The 27,452-nt window shown below is 39.7% G+C and overlaps 1 protein-coding gene across 2 annotated transcripts; it reads left to right on the top strand.

Moving 5' to 3' along the window:
* Positions 1 to 950: 950 nt before the first annotated feature.
* On the top strand, positions 951 to 26,526 carry LOC114566551 (serine/threonine-protein kinase PAK 3). Of its 2 annotated transcripts, XM_028595094.1 has the most exons (16): positions 951 to 1,140; positions 13,800 to 13,993; positions 14,116 to 14,216; positions 16,040 to 16,193; positions 16,306 to 16,343; positions 19,743 to 19,805; positions 21,031 to 21,186; positions 21,274 to 21,445; positions 22,205 to 22,268; positions 23,248 to 23,296; positions 23,419 to 23,531; positions 24,448 to 24,565; positions 24,788 to 24,887; positions 25,068 to 25,264; positions 25,412 to 25,549; positions 25,710 to 26,526. In XM_028595094.1, the coding sequence occupies exons 2-16, from the start codon at positions 13,822 to 13,824 to the stop codon at positions 25,797 to 25,799; spliced, it is 1,725 nt and encodes a 574-aa protein (XP_028450895.1). In that variant the 5' UTR covers positions 951 to 1,140; positions 13,800 to 13,821; the 3' UTR covers positions 25,800 to 26,526. The 2 variants fall into 2 exon arrangements, with proteins under 2 accessions (XP_028450895.1, XP_028450896.1); XM_028595095.1 differs by lacking the exon at positions 19,743 to 19,805.
* The last annotated feature ends 926 nt before the right edge of the window (positions 26,527 to 27,452 follow it).

Raw genomic sequence — 27,452 nt, 5'->3', positions numbered from 1 at the left:
AGAGGAAAAAGATGACATCATAGGCAAATTAGGGCAAATGCAGTGAGTATTTTGTTTGTTGTCTCCGCCTGCTCACGAACCCAGAGTCACTTTTATACTGTGAAAAAAGAAATCTGTAGGTGTTTGGCAGATCAGTCTTAGCGTTTAGGAAAATATTTGGTTTAAATATTGGTATCATTTCCAAAAATTTGGAAATAGATATATACATAAACGTATATAATAGGGGTAAAAATTTAGCAATACGGTAAATTAACATCATATCAACAGTACATGTTCTGCCAGACTACCTGTCAAAGAAAGAAAACTGTGTACTTATTGCCAGAATTAACAGATGCGTATTATCTCTATTGTGAGAAAGATAACGTAAAATTAAAGAATCCCCATTCCTACACAAAATAAAAGTGTACTATTCCATTTACCACAGATAAATAATAAAATCAGGGTGTATGGTGTTTGTGATAAATTTGAGACATTTTCAAAATGCAGAGATTTCAGAATGGGATTAGTTGTGTACTGCTTTTTGTATTTAGCACTTTTTGACCAAATTATTATCATATTTTAATATGTATTTCAAAATGTACTTACTTAAATGCTGTATTGTGCCATGTGATCAATACATTGTAAAACTATAACTTCTTAAAGGAACCAGTGCATCAAACACAGCCCTTTTTAAATGCTTTGTCAGGTTTCAGTCAGAATTTTGCACATACAGTAAAAACAACTTTGCAACATCCTTATAGTATTAAGAGGTTTGCAAGATAGAGCAGCCCCTGAGCTAGACATGTAACCCCTCCCTCCTGGCTTTCTCACTCATCAGGTTTGTTCTGTTAAACAGAAAACCAACTCTGTCTGCCCGTTGGCTCCCTCCTCCCCCAGACTCGCTTCCTGCATTGATATTCAGCCTGTCAGCCAATGAGCAAAGCAGGGTGGATGACATCATGGGCTAGGGAACAGTGAGCAGCCAGTGAAGCATCCAGCCTGCCGAACAAGCTTGCTTTTAGGGTCAGGAACTGGTCTGACAAGAGAATGGCAATCCTGCCTGTAAACTGTCATTAGGCCTGTACGGTTGACGATGAATCTACCAGAGCTCCGGGCTCAAAGGCGAAACACTGAGCAAGAGAATGTGAAGACATATTTCAGGTAATTCCCTCTCTGTGTATGGCAATAGGGGATGTTGAGGGGGGAGGCAGAGGAGGGAGGATAGGAGAGGAGAGGAGAGGAGAGGAGAGGAGAGGGGGAGGCTGTGTATGTAGGGGTGCTTTGTAGCCTTTTTTCCTCCTTCTTCTACTCTGCATTCTGCCCTGCTAAGAAGGCAGCTGTTTCATCAGCAGTGTGTCCGTGAGGGCGAGATGGAAATGGATGCCTGCATCAGATGGGCTAGAGATGTATTTATATGATCCTATACCCCCCTCTGCATCACATCATTTCTGTATGCACTCCCTTGTGCCTCTCGCAAATAGCATCTTTATTGATGGGGAGGTGTTAGAATCAATGGTGGCGTGTGTGTGTGTGTGTGTGTGTGTGTGTGTGTGTGTGTGTGTGTGTGTGTGTGTGTGTGTGTGTGTGTGTGTGTGTGTCAGTCCTGGAGAAATGCAGCAGCTGCAGTGGCAACACTGGCACAAAAAAGAAGCAATGCTATTTTGGGTCTGTAGACCCGAGGCTGACGGATGGATCAGAGTTGTATATGCTGTGGATGGGGGGTGATGGATGCCTAATATGCTGATAGATGCTCTTTTGTTATCTCTGCACTGCCTCACTTATGGCCTTTCTAGGGAGTGTTTGCTAAAGAAATTGCTTTTATTTCCATTTATTTCGTTCAATGACCAGAGAGAGAGAGAACAGAGACGTGCCTCTGTCTCCTGGCTTTAACATGGATGTGTGTAGCAGTTTCATGGAGGCTGTAGTGACAGGGAGATATACAACATCTGGTCACCTGACTTCATTGGGGAGCGGAGTGGGGGTAGGGGCCGGTCCTGTAAAAGCTGAGCTATTCTGCCTCGGATTCTTCCACAGCCATCGGTGGTGGAGGAGAATGTAAGGATTGGCTACAGTTGTGAATGTCTCCTCATCACCTCTGCTGATTTAGATTGTGGTGTCAGAGCTTATGCAGAGGGAGATTCATCTCTAAGGGAGCAAAGTCATCCTCCAGTTTGTGAGAAGCAGGGCCTGATGGGAGACCTGTTGTCGGACTGTCGTGTGAAAGAGGGATGTTAGGGAGTCATGTCAGTGATCGAGGGAGGGTGAGATGATTGTAGAGGGGAATTGGGGGATGGGATGCTGAAGGTGCTACTCCCTTTGAACATTGGCCCGTTATACTGATATACAGTAGATGTGATATATGCCCTTCCATTCATCACTAATCTATCTGTCCACACACCATGACTGCACTCCTTTCAATGTGTTCACCCAAGGGTTTGTATTGTGTCCACTGCTATCTTTTCAGAAATTTGAAGTGTCCCTATAACCACCATCACCACCACTATGGCCCCACCTTTGTCCTTCAGTTCAGCTCAACATTATTTGATGATCTAAACTGTTATTTCTGTTTGAAAATAATGTTGTTGGTGCATAAAATAGTTTGAGTCGGTACAGCTCATTACATTAGACAGCACTTTGCTTGGCAGAAAACACCAGCCCTACAGTTGTAATCTAATGCAGTGTCAGAGACAATCAGACAGCGATGCTGTGATATACCATTAACGTGTTTGGTATTTATACATCCTGCTGTTCAACTGATCTGTGAAACCATTGCTGGATAATTGGCTGCCGCTCTGGGTCTTAGACGATGTGCTACACTTGCCACAAGCATTATATATTCATCACACCTTTTATCTGCACAGGTCTGTTACAGCTCTGTATTTTAAAGCTGCTTAGCATCAGTTGAATGTTTTTACATAGGTCTTTGTCTCTGTGTTACAGGCATCTCATGAAAATGTTATATTTGCAAAAGGTGGTAACGTGTCAGCTCTGATATTCTGTACATTAATAAAAATAAAAATAAAGCTGCACCTAAATAGCATACTGTTTACAGTGTCAACATTAATTGTGTAGGCAAAATCCAAGCTTATTGTGGCTTGGCTTTTTAGGCAGTGTCTTAACAAACTGACCCTTGTGATCAACTTGCATAACCAAAACATTATTATTTGTTTTAATCCAATACTTTCTGTGGACACCAACCATTAGATAGAATTGCCTTGTAAGATTAAAGGCAGTGAAACATGACGGAAAATCATCAACTTAATCATCAGAATATAGATTACAAAATCCACATTTAGATTGTTATTTACAGTATCTTTGTATGCAATGTGAAATATGATGGTATGGCTTTTTCTGCGTAACAAAATAAACATGACATTTTGCTTAAATAATGTTTTATTCTAGCTTGATTTGTCAGACAGGTATGTTTTGCAGTACTATACACACCAGGACCTCCTTATCTCTTGGCCACTTGGATATATGTACTAGTTGATGTTTCATTTGTTTTATTTAAGTTTTTAATATGATCGTCTGCCCAGACCCGGATGACCAAAATGAAGTTGTTAATATTTAATCTGCCACCGCATAAATTGCCCTGCACATTTATTTAACATAATCATATAAACAACACATACAATCAGAAATTTTTTGTACACTGAAGCAATGTGAACCATTTCTTTTTTCAGTATATCTGCCTGTACGTCTCCATGGCTATTAGTGTGCAGCAGTTCTGGGCTTCCCCTTGTTTTCCACTGGCCAGTGTAACCTAACACACACAGCTTCTCTTACCTCACCTCAGCTAACAAAAGCAATAGACACAGAACCTCATCTTGGCCTATAGCCTGCTAACTGGGCTGCCTGAAATATGATAGCAGGACACACAACACATACAAGTAGGCCTCCATCTGCTGAGGACTTAGTCTGGATGAGTTATGCTGCTATTGTTCTGTGAAGTTATCGGCTAGGAGTCTTGTTGACAGTTTATAAATGTGTAGTGGCCTCATGTGGGCTGTTTGGGTGTGCTTAAGGGCATAGCTGTCTAAAGCAGGACTGTAGTCTTGTGGTAGGTGTGTCAGAGCTACAGTCTGTGTGTTGTGGATTAGCATGTAGGATTGGAAGCCATCTGGCCATTTTGTCTCAGAAAGGGGAGGGGGAATAAGTGAGAGAGATGGATGGAGAGAGAGAGAGAGAGAGAGAGAGAGAGAGAGAGAGAGAGAGAGAGAGAGAGAGAGAGAGAGAGAGAGAGAGAGAGACACACACAGAAGAAACACTCACACACTGACACATTGACACAGCTCCCTCCGTAATCTCCCTACTTGATGTCTGTTGCTACTTAGAATAGAATGTGTGTGTGTGTGTGTGTGTGTGTGTGTGTGTGTGTGTGTGTGTGTGTGTGTGTGTGTGTGTGTGTGTGTGTGTGTGTGTGTGTGTAAAATCCCTCAATTTGTGACCAGGATAGTTTTTCTGTGACACTGTTTCTGATGTAACAAACACTAATAGGAAATATGGCTTCAAGATAGTGAAGAGAAATGTCTTGGGAGGATTTGAGATTCCCGGAGAGTTAGAGGGGTTAAAGTCTTTACAGTAAGTTGATGCAATGGGTGTCTTCACCCATTCCAGCTGGATAGAGACTGTCGAGAAGAAAAGGATGAAATGTTGCAGAGAAGGAAACAGGTTCAGGGGGTTTAAGAGATTAACAAGTTGCGCTGGGTCAAGAGTTTGCAGAGAGTTGCAGAGGGGCATCTGAACTTGAATTTGTTTTAAGGTAAACAGACTGCAGAATGTAAGAGTGAATTAAAAGAAATACCTCAAACTTTTTTCAAACGGTAACTGTTTCTCTGTTATTTCCATAAGAAGAATTGTTATAAACTCACATTTTGGCCCTTGTTCTGTTTTGTATATTTGTGCTGTTTCTCCTGAGGGGAGACTTTCACAAATGCTTCAGCTATAATATCTATACAAAACGCTTAATAAGACTTTCATTTCAACTGGAGTTTAAATGCAGCAAGCCTCATGTTTGATCAAGATTTGTCAATGACATTAAACAAGTATGCTCACAATTAAGTTGATTTACTGAATACAACCACAGGCACAGTTTTGGTATTTTGATATAGGAAAGCTGTGGTCATGACAAACATGATCCAAGATTTGTAACTCCAGGTAGAAGGGAATTACTCATGTGTCACACACAAATAACACCTTCGAGCTCAAGATCACTTAGAGCAGTCCTGTCACTGTTTAATTTCCCTTAAAAATAAACAACAAGGAATTCAGCTGCATGGATGTGCAACTACTGTGTGTGGCAGAACACAACCTCTCAGTTGATTCACTTGTTGACATAAGTATTAGTCCTGTGGCAGTGTTTGCTATGCAAAATCATAACGCAGCTATATGTGTTTGGCAGGGGAGACATTAAAATTAAATGCACGCCTAGTTGTAGTACTGTAACAGCTAGACTATATTTTGTGCAGTATAGTTGTAGAACATGATACAGAGATATAGAGACACATTGGAGATAAGCTATATATATATATGCTTAATCTCAAAAGAATCAACTGACCTTGCATACATACAAACTATACATTGCTGGAAAGGTATTGGCAGCATGTACGTATTGGTTTTCTCTTCCCATCTAACGGGTGCATTTTAACCCTTTCAACTTGACTCAGAGCAGGTGCACCAGCTGGCATTGCAGGAGGGAATCCACTCCCCTCTCTGCCTCCAGCTGGCACTCAAACATGCCCACCCATGCCACACTAATGCAAAAAAAAAAAAAAAAAAAACACACACACACTTTGGTACCTTATAGCGGACAATACGTGATGGGCAACCTTACATGTGCTTGGTGCTCACATCTTTATCAGACACAGAGTTAATGTAACTCAAATCGTCGCTTTTGGAGTAACAAGCCAACCTGGAGCAAAGTAGCCAGGGAGTTGTTTGCTTATTTTGTGATGATATGACACCAAACCTAGTAGGCCTGTCTTGATTGCTGACATGTTCCCATGCAAATGTTTTTTTCAAGTTCAAGGTAAGATATGAAATTCAAATTCTACAGTATAATATTTGACACTCAAAGATGCTTATATTGAGGGTTGGCTGATAATGTGTTAGTGTGAAGGACAGGGGGAACGTTGGTGTGTTGCTTATCATCTTGGAAACTGGTATGGGTTGTTACTTACAGTGTATTCATGGGTTGCAGCCACCAACATTGTGCATAACTATGAGTTACTTGGGATGTCATTATATGAAATATTCAAGGTTTTGGTCATCCCTGAGGCATAGTGGTCCAAGACACATGATTTATAACTGCAATGTCTTCTGTTTGATTATCCCACTGTTTCCTGTACAGTAAGTCTCCACAACCAACTTTCAAATAAAGGCAAAATGCCATAAAAAGGTATTGAGTTGCTGCTGACATAAACCACTGGACCAAACTGCAACCACAAACTGCATCCATCTTGCGTCTTTATTGGACCTGAATGCATGCCAATTTCATAATAACAATTTCTGAAATCTTGAATACAGGGTTAAGAGTAGAACATTAATGCAGAAATACTTAATATTTCAAGATGTACTATCAAATGTGATTAAAAATAAGGCATTCTGTTAAGTGAGGTCCCGTTCATTCTGTCAGTGAGAATAGAAAAGCTATCCTTGTGTACTAGGATGATAAATAGGCTTTGTCAGGCAGGAAATGCCAATTAGAATGAACTAACAGTTATAGAAATGTGCTTTGAATAAAATAAGGCCTTTCTGTCAGGAAGGAATAATCTCTCAAAACAATCAACGAGTAGTGTAAATAAGGTAGCTAATTTTAGCTAATTTTATCAAGTTTTTAATAGTTTTGTCCACTTGAGAGAATGAGCTACTCCTGGTAGTCCATTTTAATAGACGTTTCCAACCTAACTGAATAAACTGTTCACTTTTATTCTACCGATAACTTATCCAGAGAGAGCCTCTCAAACTGTCAGAACACAGTGCACAGCAGTTTTTTTCAGTTTTGATTGTTAGTAGTTTATGTAATGCTTTTAATTTAATGTTGTTTATCAAAAAAGACGTGTGTGCACACAGCTAATTAACTTACATCAGAAAACGATTTTGAGATGTTGATACAAAAATCGGTTGAAAATGAGGAAACTAGCATGACCGGTTTAAGACATTGTGTGTGTGTGTGTGTGTGTGTGTGTGTGTGTGTGTGTGTGTGTGTGTGTGTGTGTGTGTGTGTGTGTGTGTGTGTGTGTGTGTGTGTGTGTGTGTGCGCACATATACATGCATGTGTGGTTAGAAAGAGTTACACTGGGGCAGGTTCAACCAAACTCAATATTAAATGACAGAGTGAGCTCTCAAGCTAGTAAAAGAAAGATGCCTGTTAAAATGAGAGGCATGGTGGATTGTAGACTGTGATGAATAAACATGTGAGAGCCGAGGGTTAGTAAGTCTGATATTGTGTGGTAAGATCACTGAATGTTTTGAGTTTTTGAGAGTAATTTGTGTGAGGTTATTATCATCATTTTTATTTTTTTGCTAATTAGCAATGGACAAGATCAATGTAGGATTTTAACATCCAGACAAAAGGTGTTTTGTAGTAATTTCATTTAGATTAAATGAGCATGAAATCAGAAAATACTGTGTTGTAGGAAAAACCATCTCTCACCTTAAGCTGCTCACTCTGAGATACGTGGTAGATTTTGTATCTTTCATCTTTATATCCACTATAGAAAAAACAAGTTGTTTGAAAAACTGCTGTTTGACCCAGTTTAAGTTCAATTTCAGTTCCAGTTTTGCTCTGCAATTTGTGTGATATTTGCATGGAAACCGAACAGTAATATATAAGGTCAAAAAAAGTCACCAGGATGTTCATAGGCTATAATAACACTTGGTTATCTAACCTTTCTAGACAATCCATTAATAAAAATGCCACGATGAAGTAAAACAAGAACAGACATAGACATCTGGCTGTTGGCTAATAATAGATCACTGGTTACTGATTAGGGATTTTTATGCACTGTGTAGTGTTTGTTGTCAGGTTCTGTCTTAATAAAACTAATCTTTAATAGGATAATATTGTATCTGAATCAACATGTTTTTCTGTTGTTTTTTTTTTATCTCTGAGGGATGCAATGTGTCAGTGTGAACTGGTATTTAAAGTTGGAACTCTTGCACCCATTAGGTTTGCTTTTGATATTATGTAATCATGCTCTAGTTAGCATATTATGAATAGGTATAAGCCTTTTATACTAACATGATTAAAAGATGTGCATCTTCAACATTTCCATAGCTTTCTTTCAAGGCATGTGTATCAGCTAAATTAGAAGTTGGAAGAAAAAGTTTGATTTTGACTTCTTTTTTTTCAATAATGCAAGACATGATTCTACTGCTGTTATGCAATTGACAAGCAGTGAAAAATACAATTTCACACTTCATGACAACACTGAATCAATATGTATGAATATGTAATGGAGCTTTTATCAAGCTCTTGCTCAAGTATCATTTATATGTTAGTGAGTTTGTATTTTTTTTGTTACTGTGTATATAGATATTTGCTACCTCTCAGAATTGTTCTTTCCACAATCAAACGTCCCCATTAAATATGAGACAGGAACTTGTGTACTTACAGTGAACTCAACAAGATTTATGCTCGGTTGTCGAGTTGAGGAAAACGCACATGCCCCTGTCTCACCTGCCACCTGTTGTAAGCAAACTGATGAGATTGCTGTGACTTGTCCTTTTCATGAACCAAATGTTGGCAGCTGTATGTAAAGTAGAGTTTTGCAGGAGGGGGACCAAACCGGAGAGGTTGAGCCTAATCAGACAAAAGCTGATATGTCAAACATTTTTATATCACAGTTTACCAAGTCACAGACAAAAATTGGATGCATCGGTCAGCAGCTGTATTTTGATGTTTTGTAAATTCCAGATCCGGTGTATGTTTTGTGTTGGCTTAAGAATGTCAAATGTCAGCTCTTTTAGTCACTAATCTACTGAGTCTGACTTTATACGTGCAAACATGTTGCAGATTAAACAAACAAGATATAACATGCTAATCAGTGAGCTTTAGAGGTTGCGGTAGGCGGATTTAGATACCTTTGGACAGAGCCAGGCTAACTGTTTCCCCCTGTTTCCAGTCTATGTGCTAAACTAAGCTAATATGTCCCATACTGATAGTAAAGAGTGGTATCAATGTTTTCATCTAACTCTCTGCAAGACAGCAAATAAGCGTATTCCCCCAAATGTCAAACTACTCCTTTAAGACTTAAAGCCGGAACCCTGTCCCCAGACATCAATGTTAAAATTTGGCGATTCTGCAAAAGCCTGGATTACGTTCATTAATTCCAGGTCTGTTACACAAACTCTGGTACACACCCATGTGAACATAAGTCCCAGGGAGACTGGACTCAAATGTAGAAGTAATGAATCTTCAGGATAATATCTGTTTAATAACATAATAACCATTAGTTGTCAACGCTCAGTAAGTAAAAAAACGACATTAAAAATGTTTTTTTCAATCATCCTTATGTTCGGTTTTTCTATAAACTAAAAATAAATAAATGAAACTTAAACTAGATAAGATGATTTCCTTGTGATGCTGTGCCATGTTTGACCACATGAGGTTTTAATCTTATGACCATAAATTTTACTTGAGCAAAATTGTACTATAACACCAAACGCCTCCTCCCCCAACCTTCATTTGAAATGAAAGGGGGATGGCATCTGCATTTTGACTCTGTGTGTTTTATTCTTACCAACCATGTGAGAGAGGAGCGTCACTGCAGCATGTTGACATCTGTGTGTCGTCGGCCTCCAGTGCTTTAATGTCTGGGTGAAGTGTCTGTATTATATGAAGGTTGTCAAGTGAACTAGCCTTGTCTTTTTTTGTTCTTGCTCATAGTAGAATGGGCCAACTTTACTGACTCTGTGTCTATAAAACACTCTCCGGTGGCCAGTAAAAGTACTGTATGAACAGCACCAAGATAAAGGAGATAACAATGGTAAACTGCAGCTCTGGAGTATCCCCCCTTCCTCCTTATCCTTTGAATGCCCTCTAGCTGTCCATCCCATCCAAGTAATCAGCATCCTTCAAAGAAGCACACTCAGAGCTAAAGCAAAGTCCAACAGAGTGTGTGTCCTAATCAGGGGCAAAGAGCCGGGCTTATGGAGCCCTCCCCCCACTGCGGGCCATTACTGGGCCGCCATGGGCTCAAGATTAGAGCCTCTTCCTCTGTTAGCCATTCAAATTCTGCATTAATGTTTGAAAGAGCAGAGAAAATGCCTGCTCTTCATAGATAGATTAATATTTTATGGAAGAGAAATGTGAAAACATCCTCAGTAATATCTGAGTTGAGGTGGTGTCTCTGCGGTGGTTCTGTTTTTTTTTTTTAGACACGTGCATTCATACTGAATATTGTCAATTCCTACCAAAGCAAGCTAAGCACAGTGAGGTTTGGGGTTGTAATTTCTTATTGTGGATCAGTGTTACAGCTGACAGAAATTGGTCTCTTAATGATATTTTTTCACGTTGTCTGCTGAAATAGTTCAGCCTCAGACGTAGAGTTGATTTATAATGTTGAGAGACTAGCTTATGTGTGTTTCAGAAATAGGAGATGCTTGTTTCAGGGACAGTGCACTCACTGACTGAATGACTGACTAACTGACTGCCTGTCAGTCTGCATAGTAAATAGGTCAGTGTTTTATGTGAGAGAAGAATCAAGTAACGTCTGGGCCTCCATGAATCTGCCATCCTTAGCTGTCTGCTGCTGCTGCTGCTGCACGAGATTAGCCAAATAGCCACACAGCAGTGACAACCAGAGTTTGTAACATATAAATTCATTCGGTTTCTTGTGGTTTCCTGCTGTATTCTTTAGCTTGTGGCACAGATTCTCGCTGCTGCCTGATATAGTCAGATACTGAAGAGTACATAATTCATTCACACTGCTCTCCAATGGCAGGTGTTGTATGAAATTATCATATTAATGAGCATGCGCTTTACCCTCACTGCTTTATGTAAGGGTAGTCTGCGTTGCATCCTCCCAGGGAGCGCCTGAGTATCGACGAAGCCAAGACTTCACCCAAATTCTCAAGAAAATATAAATTTGAGGTTTAAATGGTTCACAACCTCTGATCACTTCGTCATGATTGGATGTCGCAGCCATTGATTCTTTTCTTCTGTATTTGCAGACCAGATAATGACCTTATTGATTAGATCCCAGTTGCTGCTGTCAGGTCTTGCTTGTGCCATGTGCACATGTTAGTGAATCCACTTCTGTGCATGACTATATAAAAGCTGTGTGACATACTGTAGCTAGCAAGAATGTGTTCAAAAGTTTATGTTAATGGTTAAACAGGGGCATCATTCACAGCTACATTAGTCTCAACAGGGCAGAGCCACTTGCATGTGTCTTTGTAATAGAAAACAACTCTAGACAATGGATATATGTTATGCTGATTAAGCTGAAACACTTACAGTAATTGTATGTATCATTACGACCCTTTAACTTTAAATTTGGGCTTCTTTGTCATGTGGCAGGCACTGTAAGGTTTCAGTGACATACCACTATGTCTTCTTTCTTTTCCTGGCTACTTCCTGTAGATTTTTTTATGATAGCCATGTTGTCAGCAACTCCCTGTTGCTCTCTGTCGATATTGTGACATAACTTTGTAAACCGCAGAGTTTCACTGGGTTTTGTTGTTAGTGACACGCCTAACCTTCATCCTAAGAGAACCTGTTTGCTGCTGTTGTCAGGACTTTCACCTGGAACTCACCCAAGATGGTAGAAACTGCCAGCAGAGTCAACCACCACCACCAACACTTCCAGTATATATGGAAATACGCCATGAAAATCATCTTAAAAGAGATGCAATGTTTTTTAAATCTTTCTTTTTATCATGTTCCACACTTCACGGTGGATGCCCCCCTCACGCTTGTTCAGTGTATAACCCGTGTCCCGCCGTTAGTTGCATGACAGTTCATCCACAGCCAGCTCTGATACTAAAGGCCAAAAAAGTATGGCTTCGCTATCTACCAAATCATTTCCTGCAGTGATGATCGAACAGTTTGTCCAATTGAAATGATCACAATGCAGTTTCTGTGTTACATTCTCTTGCCAAGTGAAACACAATTGTTATTCTCATTACACCACCAGCAGCGGGGAACAAAAACACTGTCCAGTTTATTAGGAAACAACAAGATTGTGTTTGTCTTTTATGGCAGACCAATGTTTGATCTTAAAGACTTTTGTCAGATAATTAGTATTGGCAGATATTTTGTAGTCTGGTTTATATGAATAAAACCTTAGAATAAGTCTAAACACACATTAATGGTTGATGTTATCCAAGGGGGGAAAAAACTGTTAGATCAGATGAGAGACTGTTCCGCTCTTATGGAGATACAATTGAAATACCCATCTGTTAATAATTGTGTTGCTTTGAAGGAGTCACTGCAGAGTTAAAGACAAAGACAGTGAACCCATTCTGTAAGATTCTATTGGTTCTGGTTGTCCTGTCCAAACAGGAAACATTAGTTGCAAATATGATTCACAAGAAGAGTATGCTGTTACTGTTGACATATTTGATTAAATCATGGCTTCTCATAATCAATATATAGTATTTCTTTCTCACTAATCTAATTCCTTCATTCAATACAAGCTCTTTTGGGAAGTTAACCAAAAGTAGGGTGTAACCAACCAGATTTTGCCTTGTGCACGAAGATGGTTACATAAAATTGTAAAGGCCACTGTGATGGCACATGTGTAATTTGTCAGAGGCAGTGAGCACTGTGTAAGAGCTGAGGAGTGGTCTTTGTCTGGTAATGTAGGTCTCGACTAAGGGGGCGGCCTGGATGGCCCGCTTTCTGGGACGGTTGTGCTGCACATCACATGATGGGCTTGGCCTCAGGGTGAGGCAGTGAAGGAGTTTAAGATGGTAGTGGGATGGGTAGATGGAAGATGAGAGGATGAGTGATGGGAATGTTTACTCTTGCCAGTTTCTCTTAGAATCAACTCCTGGTTACTGTTTTCACAGCTGAACAGACCCACCGGACATCAGACTCAGATGTGTTAGCAGAGAATTGTTTTAGACCTGCAGCCAGTGTCGATGTAACAGAATTCCTCATGTTACAGTGCTAAAATAGGCCAAAGCTCTAAAAATACAATACTTTGAAAGTGTAACTAGGAGTCTTCTGTAAGTGTTAGATCTGTCTGAATTCAGCTAACTTAAGTCTTGACATGACTTTGTCACATTCATATTTCCCCAATTCTGCTGCTTCAGAAACCAGCCACAGACAAGGAATTCACCTCGGCCTCTGCAACTCCTATATGTCACTTTCCTATAGCTGGAGCCCACGTGTATCAGTAGTCTGTGTACAAAACTAATTAATGTCAGACTTTTGTGAGAAATAGAAGATTTTTATAGTCTCAAGCAAAAAAAAAAGTGAACCTTGTATGACTGCTGAAAGAATGAATTGAAAAGACAAATCAACAAAAACTCAAATGTGAATTCAATATCTTTGGGTTTTGGACAAAATAAGCAAGCTTAAAACATTACATCTGGCTCTGATTCCTATGGCCAATTTTATACTATTTTCTGCCATTTTTAATAGAATATGCATCTCACGCCTTTGTCATCCTTGATATTGACAGAATAATTTAGTCCCTTGATGTAATTGTATTTTTTTGCACTTACTATGGCTAAGCACTAGTCCAAATTCAAGGTTGCTATGTTTGGAGCATCCAGAGAGATTTTGTAACCTTCACGAGTCCCGACTGATCTATACCCAGATTCTTTAACACCAAACTCCTCCATCTCTCTCTTTCTCTCTCTCATAGGACATTGTGAGTGCTACTAAAGATGTCTGATAGTGTTGATATTGAAGAGAAACCACCAGCCCCCCCCTTGAGAATGAACAGTAGTTCCCGAGACTCTTCATCACTGAATCACGCCTCTAAACCGCTTCCAATGGCTCCTGAAGAGAAAAACAAGAAAGTCCGCCTGCGCTCCATCTTCCCCGGGGGAGACAAGAGTAAGTATCCTCCCCCACACGTCACCCTCACGCTCTGCCCCACATTGATTCACATCCTTTACTAGTTTACCTCTGTATAAAAAATACTCAGCTTGTAATCACTTTTTGTTTGTTTGCTGCAGCTAACAAGAAGAAGGAGAAGGAACGTCCTGAGATATCCCTACCCTCAGACTTTGAACACACCATTCATGTTGGCTTTGATGCTGTAACAGGAGAATTCACAGTGAGTATCTCTTTCACCTGACAATCAGGCATATTAGCAGGGACTGATCCTGCTCCTATCTGAAAGCAGAGTCCCAGGCACACGTTTCTAAAGTCACAATTCCCTCAGGCGAAGAAGTCAACTAATGATATATAGTATCCTCCACATAAAGTTGGCAATACAAGTGACTTGAATGACAATCACTCTATCTCCCCTATCAGGTGAAAACTGCACTGGAATCCTTTAGCGTTTCTTGGTAAATTACATTCTAGCTGCAGTTTCTGTTGGCAGTAGATGTTTTATTCTTACACAAGCCTAGATATATTATACCATGACACAGTATTTCCTTCTTTTATTCTCTGTTTAATGTTCTTTACGCTGAACTGAGTTATTCATAGAGAAGACCTGGAAGTGTTTTTTTCTTGTTTTTATACTTTATACCAAATCACAACAATTAGGGGCTCTAAGTAGATATAATATGTTAGGAGTATTATACTTAGACACTAGACTCATCTGTTTGACACAATCTAGTGAGCGGTTCAATGCAATAGCTCCAAAACAAAGCTTATAAAGCTTTCAATGTTCTGTTTTTGATTCAACAGCTATGTTTATTCAGCTTTACTGATGTGTATTATGTACAGTATGTTGTACCTTGGATTTTGTTCTTCTTATATACTGGAAGGAAAAGCTGTTGCAGGGGAAGTTATTGTAATTAATCGCATCATATTGCATTATATAAGTTTATTATATTATTTATATGTTTATTATATTGTTTTCTACACCATGTATATGGTAATCCGTTATCATTGAGGTAATCCTCTGTTATGGGAATAGCAATGATATCATGCTATAAAGAATGAAAACACATAAACAGGTTCATGTACTGTATAATGGAACCGTTATACTGTAACATGGACAAAGACCATACCAGGCCTAATCTGTAAATCGTGTTTAGTCATCTTTGTTTAGACCTGAAAGGAATTCTTTTCAAATGAAATAATGGCTGAGAAATACAAGACTTATCATCATTCCCCTGTAAAACCACTTTTTCACTGAGAAGTACTGCATGTCTTTTGGTCTTTTTCAGTAACAAATACTTCCTTGTCCATTTGATAAGCGTTGTGCTCATGACACACAGAGCTCCACAGTTTTAATCCAAACCACTTTGATTTCACTTACTTTATGGTTTTCTGGGAGGATACAGTATATTACTGTTGACTTGCTCCTTCATCCTCATCCAAGTATCATCTTTTTTTGCTTCCACAGAACAGTAGACTATTTCTTTCAACAGTTGCTTTAAGTGTAAAAATATCCACAAGTTTACAAAGATTGCATGAATGAAACCTATTGTTGATCTACATTCAGCCCACTGTAAAAGGCCTAATGTCCACCAGTGGGCATTGAAACATGCAAACATAGGCTAAAAAAGTGCAAAAATGCCTTACAAGAGTAGTTGTAGTAGATGTTTTCTACTACTTTCTTGCTAAGAGTTAGATGAGAAGCCCGATACTACTCTCATTATTTCCGTTAAATATGAAACTACAGCCAGTTAGCTAAGCTTAGCACAAAGACTGGAAGCAGGGTTGGAACTGCAAAGTTGGCTCCAGTAAGGTTAAGTAAGGGTTAAAGAGTTTGGGGATATGTTGGGTTGATTGACAGCTGTAGTGACCACTTATTGTCCAGTGTCTAGTGTTCACCTAAGTATGGCTCACACTACATCTTCAACCATTTCTGGCTGTGATTGAAGGACTATTAACAACCCACACTCTTTCCTCACAACAAAACTTGAATATTGTAGCTAAAATGATAACATTTTTAACATTGCACTCTATCTGTTTGTGCAGGGTATCCCAGAGCAATGGGCACGTCTCCTACAGACCTCGAACATCACCAAGCTGGAGCAGAAAAAGAACCCGCAGGCTGTGTTAGACGTCTTAAAGTTCTACGACTCCAAAGAGACCGTCAACAACCAGAAATACATGAGCTTTACCTCGGGAGGTAAACACCAAAATACTGACAAAATAAAATAACCACCACCAATATAACAAAAACATTTCATATTTATTCTTATGTCTAATACAAAAGATTATAATGTTCTTTTCTGTTTCAGACAAGTCAGCACATGGGTACATAGCAGCAAACACTCTGGTGAGTTCTTTTATATCGAAGCTTACTTTGATTAGTGTTAGTTATAAGCCTAAATAATACATTTGATGATTATTAAGAATATAGATTACACCTTCAAATTAGTAAATAAATCATGATGTTGCTAATTAAACACTCCCCTTTTAGTATTTAGTATTAGGAATGTTATTGCTGCACACTACATATCTTGAATTCCCTAGACTGTGTGGTTATTATAGAAAAAAAAAAAACTAAAAGTACTAATCCACCCAATTTCTGGTTCTTAGTCATCTCTGTCATATTTCATTGGACAATCGCTCAACTCAAAGATATATTTATTCATGATTTATATGTAACAGTGTAATAATTAAACAGGTAAGTTGCAACATTATGTGGCTTTATTTCATCCACTTCAACCTCATGAGCAATTATGCCTCTCGACCTACACCACAGTAAATGTTTCTCACTTTACTATCACTAACTCTGTCTGGGATTTCTGGGATAGACTGTGTAACTCTCCAGCATGTATTTGCACAGACTTCTTCCTCTAATGGGCAAAATGTGTGCGCTTCCCTCTAGAGGCTTACTGCCCTCACTATGTGGCATAATGCCCTGAATTTTGCATACATGCCAATCAGTCTGCAGCTCCTGCACGGAAACGGTGGCTGCTGTGAGAGCCTCTGCTGCTCATTGTTTATTTTTCCAATCTACTCAACCAGATTTTAAATACCCATAGACAAACTCCACTGGAGGCTCAACTGCATCTAGAAGGACTCCCGCTGTGCTGACCTCATTCTTGGCTTTGACCAGAGTAATCTATGCTTTGAATGCCTTGGCCTGAACACGCTCAGCCGGGTGAAGAAGTGAAATCCAAGTCTGTTCAGTGGGATTCGCTGCCTCAGGCAAATTACAATGGGATCACTTAATGCAGGGCTATTGCTTGAAAGAGCTATTTGCCAATAAAGGGCAAGGGGGTGTGGAAGTGAGTCTAAAAGGTTGTGCGAGCCCAGTGAGGGTATTTGAGAGCGTGTCAGCTTTGGACTGTCATAGTGGTCCTCGGCGTGCTGAGGTGACTCAGCTATTGACTACGGTGACACGGATTCCATCCTAGGTTTGGTCCGCACTGTCTCCGGCAAGCAGAGCTACAGGAGAGGGTGCCAATATTTGGTCTGTAGAAGCAAACTCTTAAGTATCCCATCATGAGCTACGTGTTTTGAACACCAACTTCTACTAACCTGCAATGCAGGTAAATATTAGAGAGCTGGTGTGTTGTTTTTCTTTAAGCAACTTGCTTTGCTCTTCCTATCGCCTACTACAATCCATGTCTACTCTGCAGTTTTCTTGTCTTGTCATTAAGGATTTAAGACCAAATAGAACCTTTTTAAGTCAGATGGAAAGTAGACTACTATCCACTAGTCATATTGTAAGATCGTAGGGTTTTATTCAACTTCTTTGAGCTTGCATTTGAGCCATGTTTCAGCCATGTTTCAGCTATGTTCAGCATACATTTATAACTGCAGATAATGCCGCGAGGGACACTGTGTTGCATCCTAATTCAAGCTTTGGTCGGACCAAAAGTTGTATTAAATTTTAGATTCTAGGATCTCGTAGTAAGACTTTACTTCCTGTGTCCGATGTCCACTCTAACATGGTAAATATTGTTCTTATTGTCCACCTCTACCAAACAATAGAGTCACCTAAGAAATTGTTTTGGAAGGAAACAAACACTTTGCTTTTATAATACACAAGACATGGAGATGAAGCTTAAGATACATTGGCAGGGTTTCAGACTCAATTGTAGTGCCTCTTTGTTGCTGCTTTAAATGATTGATATCTTGGTCTGGGTGTTTCTGTCCTGGTGTTACAGTTTCCCCTGTTAAGCCATCCATTAAGTCATATATTTCCTTTTTTATATTAGATCTACTACCAACCAGTAAGTCCTGGATATTTAACTTTAGCTTTCTGTCTGAGTGTCAGACCACAGGACTCATCTGTCAACAACACAGACAGCTCGACCACTGTTCGTGTAACAAAGTTTACAGCATTAACACATTTCTCATAGTGTGTGAGCTTTACCTAACATTGATATTTCATCTCTTGTGGGTTGTTTACCTTACTGTTTAACTTCACAGAAACCCTAGGATCCAGCATGGTTGGTGCATGGAGGCTGCAATTCGGCTGTTTTAGGATTTATAATTACTTGTGATGGATTATAAGAGAAGTGGTTCATGCAGTTTAGGTGCCAATCCTGCCTTTTATCTACTTTAGTAAACAGAAGTGCAGCTGAATAATAATATGTATCTGTAACTAAATAATTTTGGAATTATCAAGTCAGTATATATGTTTATATACAGCATTGTAGCAGCTCAGTATAATCAGATGAATCAAATTGTTGTTAATTAATTCAGGTCGAACAGCCCCATAGCTCTGTCATTGTTAGTCCTAAAACAGTCTGTCAATAATTCTCAGGCTTTAAAGTAAGAAGCTTCCAAAATGCAACAGTTTAATCCCCACATAGACAGTTAATTGGAAATTAGTTGATGTTCAGAAGTCAACAAGAATTGCATGGACATGACACAATGTTTATTCATTTACAGGATTATAATTATGATGGTCATAAAGGTTTAATAGTATTAGAGAAAACAGCATTTGTCCATTCGGATCAATGAGAGCAGCCACTTCATCTTCACCAGAGCGGTATGGAGCCAGTTCTTTTATTAACAGTGAAACCATTTTTTCTGTCTGAGTAACAATTATGCTCAACTATCCAAAACTTTCTGCAGTAATAAAATGCACATCTTTTTTTATATATATATTTGTACCATAATGTCTAAGACTTAGACATTATCTAAGTGAATACCACAACATTGGTTTCACTAACAAAGCTTTCCTGCCAGCTAATGGAAGGAGATATTTAAAACTGAAACTGAAACTTAGTGATGTCAAAATGTGTGCTCAAAAGTGAACAAACATATATAGTGGGAAAGTTAGCTTTTGTAACACATCTGTCACCATGCGGGGTGCTTATGACAATAATTGAGGCGTCTAATGGATTGCATCCTAAACATGTTATCGGGAAATTTCAAATCAGCTATAAGAACACGACACTGGGCGCGTGAACAGAAGTGGAAGTCCTTACGGTCCTTATAGTAGCGTTCAAATTAAAGCTGATTAAAATAACATTTCATACAAGAAATCTGAAAATATGTTCTAGGCGTGGGCAAGGACAGTCCTCAGGTGGCATTTTTTGTCTCCATCATGTCCTCTGCTCATGCTGGGTGTCAGGAGGACAATTTGCGGACCTATTGTCCATCCCTCAGTAGCGTACCCCTGCCCTCCATCCCCCCTCCCCTTAAGTCCACTTACTCTTAAACATTGTGTGGGTTTGTTTTGAGTAAATCCATTTTCAACCTTCACATTCAGAACCGACTGCTGTCATCTGGGCCTCCTGTCAGCCTTAGAACCTGCAGCGCATTATTTGACAAGGTAACTCCTCCATATTACTTTCCACATGATGTATCCGTGCATTGGCTTTGAAGCTAAATTTGATCTCCTAATTTAGATTATTCAAACAGGCTAATGCAAAACCCATATACATATATTTGATTTTAAACGCATCATCACTCTCTGTATTGATCATGGGGGGTATGATAGGATCTATTAGTTAGTAATGTTACTGATGTATTTATTATCTTCCACAAGAGCACCTCTTATCTATATATATATATATATATATATTTTTTAAATGGACCGTCTCTGAAATGGCAGGGCAGGGGCGCATGCCACAGAGGGTTATAATGCATGTGTGAGCTCATATTCTTTACAACTGCCAATAACGTGCCTTCATTACCATTGTAGACATTACCGCATGGCTCTGTAAAAAAAAAAAAAACTAAAAACACACATGCTTACAGTTAGCTAGACACTCATTTCTGCACTGCAGTCTTGGCCCAGCCCTCCTTGGAGTGGGTCAGAGGCCCAGTATGTCTGAATGGAGGACTGAGACTTTTCTTTAGTAGACCCTTTCTTTTTTAATCACTAGAACTAAGCTCCACTGCTTCATTTATGCATGACGAGAGCGGAAATGTTTCCACTCCATAAGAGGAAGATGATCCAAGGCTAGCAGAGTTTTGGATGGGGGAAATAAAGGCTGAGCATTAGGCATAATAAATATGCCTGAGGCTTATTAATCAGACGTGTTAAAAAGTATCTACCATATCAAGAGGATGTCTACACTTCATCAACATATTGCTCATTACTGCAATGTGGCTGCATGTTTTCTCTTATTAGCACAATGGCACCTCACTTTTAATGCTTGTCTCTTTAGCTCCTACTGGACTCATAATAATAATTTGATGATAATAATTTTCCCTTCACTTTTAACACAATTGCTCCCGACAATTTAACAACAGATTAACTGTATTTTGTTTATGTCACTTTTGAATAACATGTTGATATGATCTGACTCTGTTATATGGTTATATACAATTTAAAAAATGAATTTGCCATCACTACAGCTTGTATGTTAGACACAGTATCTTTTGAAACTCAACTGGCCAGAACTTAATGGCTGGTTTGGTGTTTGCAGGCTGTTTACTGTGGTAAACTGTGTACATTTGTTTAATTTGGGGAAGATACTCTTTTATTTTTTTTTATTCTATGCTGCTACATGGCACATGCATCCAGACTCACTTACGTCTCTACCCTCTAGGCTGCCAAAACATCATCGTCAGAGCCCCCTATCGCTCCCCCTGTGTCAGAAGAGGAGGATGAGGAAGAAGAAGAAGAGGAGGAGGAAGAGGAAGAAGAGGACGATGACGACGAGCTGCCCCCGGTCATCGCACCTCGGCCTGAGCACACCAAATCTGTGAGTTTATATGGCACGATGGGTGAAATCATTCTGCTGCAAATGCAAAATCCCCTCTGCATTTCTTTGACTCTTTTCTCCTCGCAGATCTACACACGCTCTGTCATGGACCCAAAGCCTCCCACCCCTGTGAAAGAAGTGGTGACTCCACCAGAGTCGCAGGTCCAGCCGGATAACACGTCCAGCACAATGTATCGCCACACTGACCGTCAGAGGAAGAAGTCCAAAATGACAGATGAGGAGATTCTGGAGAGACTCAGTATGTGCCTAAGACATTTTTTATTCACCAACAAAACAGCTTATAAAATGTGATGATGTATATATATATATATATATATATATATATATATATATATATATATATATATATATATATATATATATATATATATATATATATTTTTTTAGTTTAGTTCAGTTGTTCAAATTTATTTTCTGTGTATTGTGTCTCCATCAATATAAAAGCCTTCTCCACACTGACAGGAACTATTTTGGTTGTGAAAAACCATGAATCTCTTGATTTTTCTCATCTTTTAAAATATCATAATCATCCAAATTTGTAGAATGTCCTCCTAAGTTTATCCACACATTCCCAAAAGCAACATTGAGGACACGACCTCAGAGTCGGATAATTCCCTCTGTGGTGATTAGAAGACAGGCTGGATATTTGGTTTCCAGTGGCATATTACTTTGTACTTCTAGTGCACTAATTCTGTGTATTTACAAGAATTATGCAAAAGAACAGGGAGCACTAATGTAATCAAATTTGGACAAAGAGGGACTTTTTGTTATTGATTGTTGCCGTGCCTAGACCGCTCCTGTCTCTGCAACGTAACTTCAGCCCAAAGTACCGACATGAAGTAGAGAGGAATCTAGGGTAAGTCTGAAATAGAAGGGCAGACATGGTTCTGCCGTGATGTTTTCTGTGTATGAGTGTGTTTGTTTAAAAAGCTGTCATGATTGTGTGCGCCCACACCAGCTCAATCATTATAATATATCTACTTTGTCTCTGACTCAGGGAGTATTGTGAGCGTGGGGGATCCCAAAAAGAAGTACACACGCTTCGAGAAAATAGGACAAGGGTGAGTCCATCAACCATAAACCAGTCATCACAGTTATTAAAATAGAGCAATTTAAGAAGCAGTCAGTGTCGCCAGGAGAGATGGAGCTGTAGTGACCACTTTAGTGAGACAGAGGCAGAGGGATGGTTAGGTTGAAGGACTGGGAGAAAGTAAGTAGAGAGGAAATGAGAACTGTTTTCTGAAATGGCTATGGGCCAGATTATCTCTCTTCCTCACACTCTCTCTCTCTGTCTGTCTCTCAACTTGTCTTTCTGTGTTTTACACATATGCGCAGATAAAGTCTGTGCAGTTGTTATCTGCTCTGACATTCTCACTATTTCCATATTTGATCAGGAAGCTCCTGCGTTAAACATTAGATAACTGTCTATTTACTCTCTGCCGGGTTATCTTTAACTTATCAGTAGCAGGAAATATGCATCATTATTCATAGCTTCTGACTAAACGCAGGTGTAGCTGGCAGCAAGAGAAAGAGGAAAGACCAGAAGAACTAAGTTCACAGCTGAATGTTTTTAGTATCATGAGTTACACTTCCAAATAAGGACGGAATGGCTGCATACCATTCCTTTGGCCAGCTATTGGAAACCATAAATTTCCTAGATCTTTGTGCTCATCACTGCTAAGGTCATTTAATAGCACTTAGCTTTCTTTGGTAAAATAAGCACAGACAGTTTGTTAGTGAAGCACCAAAACATTACTTTAACTCATCAAGACTCAGGTTTAATCAAGTTTTTGATAGGCCAGCAGTCTGTTGTCTGTTTTTTAAGTAGTACATCTGATGCATGCAACTTAGAATTGGTCTTATATGCTATACGTCTCTTGAATCTTTTCAATAAATAATAAGAATAAGAATTTTCAAAGCTACCTCACACTGTATAGACTAAAGAGTAATACTATGATAACACCATTTAGTTTTTTGTCAATAAGTAATTTAAAACAATTGCAATAACAAGAATGTGATTCTGATCTTGTGTTTTACCAGAGCGTCTGGCACTGTGTACACTGCCATTGACATAGCAACTGGCCAAGAGGTAAGTCAGGTTCTGATGTTGATATAAAACATTCACACACTGTATATTTATTTATTTTTTCCTTACTAAGCCATCAGGCATTCTCTTGTTCTGAGCCACAAATTCCTCATCTGTTTTGTCAGGTGGCCATCAAGCAGATGAACCTGCAGCAGCAGCCCAAGAAAGAGCTGATCATCAATGAGATCTTGGTGATGAGGGAAAACAAAAACTCCAATATAGTGAACTACCTGGACAGGTGAGTTTTCACATGCAGGGTCACATATCACACCAAGGAAATATATTTTCCTAGTGGCATCTTCAAATGGCTTATTTTGTCCAACCAGCAGTCCAAAACCTAAAGCTATTCAATGTTATATAATAGAGAGGAGAGCAGCACATCCTCACATTTGTTGCTGTCAATTAAGTTTCTCTAACAAGACATTACCAGCTATATAGCACAGTTATTATAGCTTTAGTGGCATATGTAAAATAATTGTTTGCATGTTTTGTTTTTCTAAGATGGTTAAACACTAATAAGCTCATGCAGCACTATTAATGTATCTAATATTAATTTGCCAATAGCAACTAATTTGTGGTTAGAACTCGGAAAAGGTCAGACATGTTGTTACCATAAATTACATTGAAGGATCCTCTGAGCTTTTCAGATCCCTTTTCTTCTTTTTCATCTCCTTCTTCTTTCTCCTTTTCCCTGTATATGGTGGTCAGCATTCATCATTCGGTACATGACTGCCACCTACTGTTTTAGAACATGGAGAAGAATTTTAGTATACAATAACTCAGTTTCTAGCAGATTTTTAGCATCTGTTCCACTCAGATCTGATTTCATAACATTGGTCTTTCTGCTGCTGTTCACAGCTGGCAGTAACATGCTTGAGCACCTTCTGTGTGTTGTAATTGACTCTGCATCATGAAGCCCACAGTACATCTTAAAATTTAAAGATGCTGCTCTATGCTCTTCTTCTTCAGACATTTTGTTCTCATTTTCTGCATATGTGTCAACCAGCGTGCCTAGATTATTGATTTGTCAAAGCAACGACTGAACTGAAAACCCCAATATGAAATGCATGTCACACTAAGTGAATTTCCCCATTGTGGGATGAATAAAGTATTATCTAATCTAAAACTGTATTTTTCATTCTCGCTTGTTTTAGTTACTTGGTAGGAGATGAGCTATGGGTGGTGATGGAGTATTTGGCCGGTGGCTCGCTGACAGATGTAGTGACTGAGACCTGCATGGACGAGGGCCAGATTGCTGCAGTCTGCAGAGAGGTAAGAAGTCAAGTTTAGACATCAGCAACACCGCCCACTATTTCTGTGGCTACGGCGAGCTGAACCTTACATATAGGTGGGCACATGCAAATATAAAAAAAAAAATATGAATACTTCCGCAGCCAGGAGAAAAAGACCAAATGTGTGTGTAGTACAGGCTTCCCTTTGTACGTGTGGGTGTCAATTAGGTATATTATTAAGCTTTCTTTTCTCTATCTTTAGTGTCTTCAAGCCCTGGACTTCCTACACTCCAACCAGGTGATCCATAGAGATATAAAAAGTGACAACATCCTCTTGGGGATGGATGGATCCGTCAAGCTCAGTAAGTCTTCGCTTTTTTGTTCAAACATGTAAATTTGCTCTTGGCTTTAGTGTGGTAGAGTTACAGTAAAATTGCACCATTTTTGAGAGAGAAGTGTGAGATGTTAAGAGTGATGGTAGTGTGTTAAATGAAAGACTATAACACACCACTGCACCTGTCTTCCTCTGTCTCCCTCTGCAGCCGACTTTGGCTTCTGTGCCCAGATCACTCCAGAGCAGAACAAGCGCAGCACGATGGTGGGAACGCCCTACTGGATGGCACCAGAGGTGGTGACTCGGAAGGCTTATGGCCCAAAAGTGGATATCTGGTCCCTGGGGATCATGGCAATAGAGATGGTGGAGGGAGAACCGCCCTACCTGAATGAGAATCCACTCAGGGTAAGACACAAAGTGCAGCCACAACACAGGACTCATGTTAGCTCCCTAGTGGTAATGCAGTATGCATGGAGATGAAAAATTCAGAATTCTTTTCCTATGTTGCCCTCATTTCATGGTCTCATGGTTTGACCTCATCCATCTCACCAGGCGCTGTACCTGATAGCTACCAACGGGACTCCAGAGCTGCAGAACCCAGAGAGGCTGTCATCTGTGTTCAGAGACTTCCTCAACCGCTGTCTGGAGATGGATGTGGACCGCAGAGGCTCTGCCAAGGAGCTGCTCCAGGTAAAAGCGAGACTAGATCCTCAACACGCATATACACACACGTTCATGTCCGGCAGATGTCACCAAATCATCACTAAATGCCAACTATTCATAATTCTAAATGTGCATACATCTCCCTTTGGCTCCACATCTCCATTATTATCCTGTCTGTCCTCTGCAGCATTCTTTCCTCAAACTGGCGAAGCCTCTATCCAGCCTGACGCCTCTGATTGTAGCTGCGAAGGAAGCCATAAAGAACAGCAGTCGCTAGGGTGTGACCTGTGTCCCCACCCGAGGCTGGAGCCCTGCCTGTGATGCGTGCGTTCATGGGGGCAGGGGCTTGGGTGTATGGATGGTGGGTGACGTTACAGTGACAGCACAAGGAGGGGGGATGGTTTTTGTGACTTACCGTGACAGCAAAAGGATAAATGACCCCCAGGCCTCATATGTAGGATGGACATCTGGCCTTGCAGCCTCTCGGCCCATGCTGCTGAAAAGACCTTGCCTCCTTGTTTACTTTTCCAGCACTCTGTACATGTAGAGCAGTCCATCACAAGTGTGTGTGCGTATGTGTGGGTGTGTGTGTGTGCGAGTGTGTACCAAATGTGCACATCTCTTTGTGTCATATGTCTTGTTTGGCAGCAGTCGCTCCCCAAACTAAGAAAATACAGTGGAAAAAAACGAAAAAGAACACATGCTCATTTTGAAGCAGAAACTTCAGGAGCGAAGAGGAGAAAGTGACAAAACTAAAGAGCCTGTGATTTTTCCCTGCCCAGCTTTAGGCATGGTTTCCTTTCCTCTAGTCCTTCCATGGAGCACAATCAGGCCACACTTACACCTGCAGTGACCAGCTGATGTAAGAGAGTGACTCTGGGACTCTGGACCCAACCTTTGCCTGCATGACTAATGGCTCTGTGAAGAAACATTGCTACTCGCAGATTGTCACATCTCAAGGTGGCATATTTATGTGTGTGTGTGTGTGTGTGTGTGTGTGTGTGTGTGTGTGTGTGTGTGTGTGTGTGTGTGTGTGTGTGTGTGTGTGTGTGTGTGTGTGTGTGTGTGTGTGTGTGTGTGTGTGTGTGTGTGTGTGTAGGGGTACAGCTACAGGGGAAAGTCAGTAATAATTTCACATGACCTATGCCAGCTTTAAACATCCTTCATTAATACACTTCATATCAGTGAAGAGATACGGGTCCCGTATTTCATTTGAGCCAACTTCTTTCAGACAGTCTCTGCCATAGAGTCACTGGAGTTCAGGTTACCTGCAGTTAATTTGCTTGTTTTCTCTCTTAAACTGGCTACATATTATCAGATTTAATGTTGAAACCAGAACCATGTGTGATTCAACTGTAGATCACACATGCAAATATTTAATTTTGAATATATAATATACATACTTTCTTATTAATTATCAAGAGAAAAGTGTTGTGATGTAGTTGGATACATTTGATTGCACTGACATGAAGATATGTCGCACATTTAAATCAACATTTGGTACTGAACACTCCGTATTCCATGTGGCAGAAATGATCAGAAGGACTTCAAAACAATGTCAGCTTCATTACAAATGGCAAGCATTGTATCTGCAAATTTGACAGATAATTCAAACATGCATGCGGACGGTACATAAACTGTAGCATTCATTGTGTACAAGCATCTCAAATAGGATTATCGGATAGATATTCTGTATCTGTGGCTTTCTGTAACATCTATCTTAATTAATGTCAAAGCTAATTTTTAATAGGTATGACATAGAAAGAAAGACAAATACTAGATCAGAGACTCAACAGAAATATACATTTTTTCATCTAAATATCTATATTTAATGATGGATTGTCCTTTTTAAGGTGCTGGCACACAGTGGACCAACATTTCAGCCTTTTAAATAAGCTCTTTTTTGACAACAGTGGCAAATAGAAGGTCA

The sequence above is a fragment of the Perca flavescens genome, chromosome 13, assembly GCF_004354835.1.
Source record: "Perca flavescens isolate YP-PL-M2 chromosome 13, PFLA_1.0, whole genome shotgun sequence".
NCBI lineage: Eukaryota > Metazoa > Chordata > Actinopteri > Perciformes > Percidae > Perca > Perca flavescens.
This window is presented reverse-complemented; position numbering and strand designations above follow the sequence as displayed.